The 1,011-nt window shown below is 53.5% G+C and overlaps 1 protein-coding gene across 1 annotated transcript in view; it reads left to right on the top strand.

Moving 5' to 3' along the window:
* Positions 1–778, top strand: part of IE81DRAFT_331936 (hypothetical protein) — a gene marked incomplete at both ends in the record, with an annotated part of 3,022 nt that extends 2,244 nt beyond the window's left edge. The window contains 2 exons of the mRNA XM_025515280.1: positions 45–372; positions 714–778. Of these exons, the coding sequence (XP_025367166.1) occupies positions 45–372; positions 714–778 (393 nt within the window). The remainder of the gene's footprint in view (positions 1–44; positions 373–713) is intronic.
* Between the last annotated feature and the right edge of the window lie 233 nt (positions 779–1,011).

Here is a 1,011-nt window from a genome sequence, read left to right as displayed (position 1 = left end):
GACTGCAAAGGCCACGCTGACGCGCCTCTTACACCGATGCAAAGGAGCCGACGTTCTCTAGCTGGCTCAAGGCGCTAGACAAGCTTCCAGATTACCTCGTTAGGTTCTGGAATGGGCCGACCCCATTGCCCACCCTCGGACAGCTGGTCAAAGATGCAGTGCTGGACATTGTTGGGAAGACGCCAAGTCCCACGCCAGCGGTCACCTTCTCGTCTCTGGCCCACGACATGGGCTCGACTGCAAAGGCCACGCTGACGCGCCTTGCGCAGCATACTGCACCTCACCTTCTGGCCGTTTGCGCTTTCCTTGGCCCTCTGGTGGAGAAGACGATCTCTCGCACAAGCGCTCAATTCGCCCACTGCGTGGAGATCAGTGCGCCACGTCTTCTGGCCGTTTGCGCTTTCCTTGGCCCTCTGGTCGAGAAGACAATCTCTGGCGCGAGCGCCCACTTTGCTCACTGTGTGGAGATTAGCGCTCCTCTCGTTTCCGCGTTCATTTGCCCCCTCGTGGAGAACGTCCGCTCTTGGGCAGCACTGGCCAATGCTCATCCATGAGCATTGGCCTTTGGCTTCATCGCCACGTCTAATTTAGACGCTGGTACGCCAATATCCTATTATCCCACCATTACCTTCGTTTGAAGTCTCTTTGCTAGCAACGTTTGAGAGACGTTGCGATGCTACTATCTCTGCTGTCATCATCACATTCATTCGAAGTCTCTTCGCTGGCCAAGGCGTTCAAGCAGTGGATTGTCCGCCTGGCTTTTATCCTTGAGCTTTAGAAATTTGTGGTCTACCCGAGTTGGCGTTTCTTGCTCTGAGATTCTATTCACAACTAGATGAGCCACTACAGCATTGCTGCTTGTGGATAGGATGGTCAAAGTGGCCATGCAAGATGGTTGAGGAGATGTAGAGAGAGTACCAGCTGGTAACGTGGACCACATCAACGCTACACACATTGCCTTGTTGTTGTTGTCTTCTACACACATTGCCTTGTTGTTGTTGTCTTCCTACT

The sequence above is a fragment of the Ceraceosorus guamensis genome (assembly GCF_003144195.1).
Source record: "Ceraceosorus guamensis strain MCA 4658 unplaced genomic scaffold IE81scaffold_84, whole genome shotgun sequence".
Classification (NCBI taxonomy): Eukaryota; Fungi; Basidiomycota; class Exobasidiomycetes; order Ceraceosorales; family Ceraceosoraceae; genus Ceraceosorus; species Ceraceosorus guamensis.
This window is presented reverse-complemented; position numbering and strand designations above follow the sequence as displayed.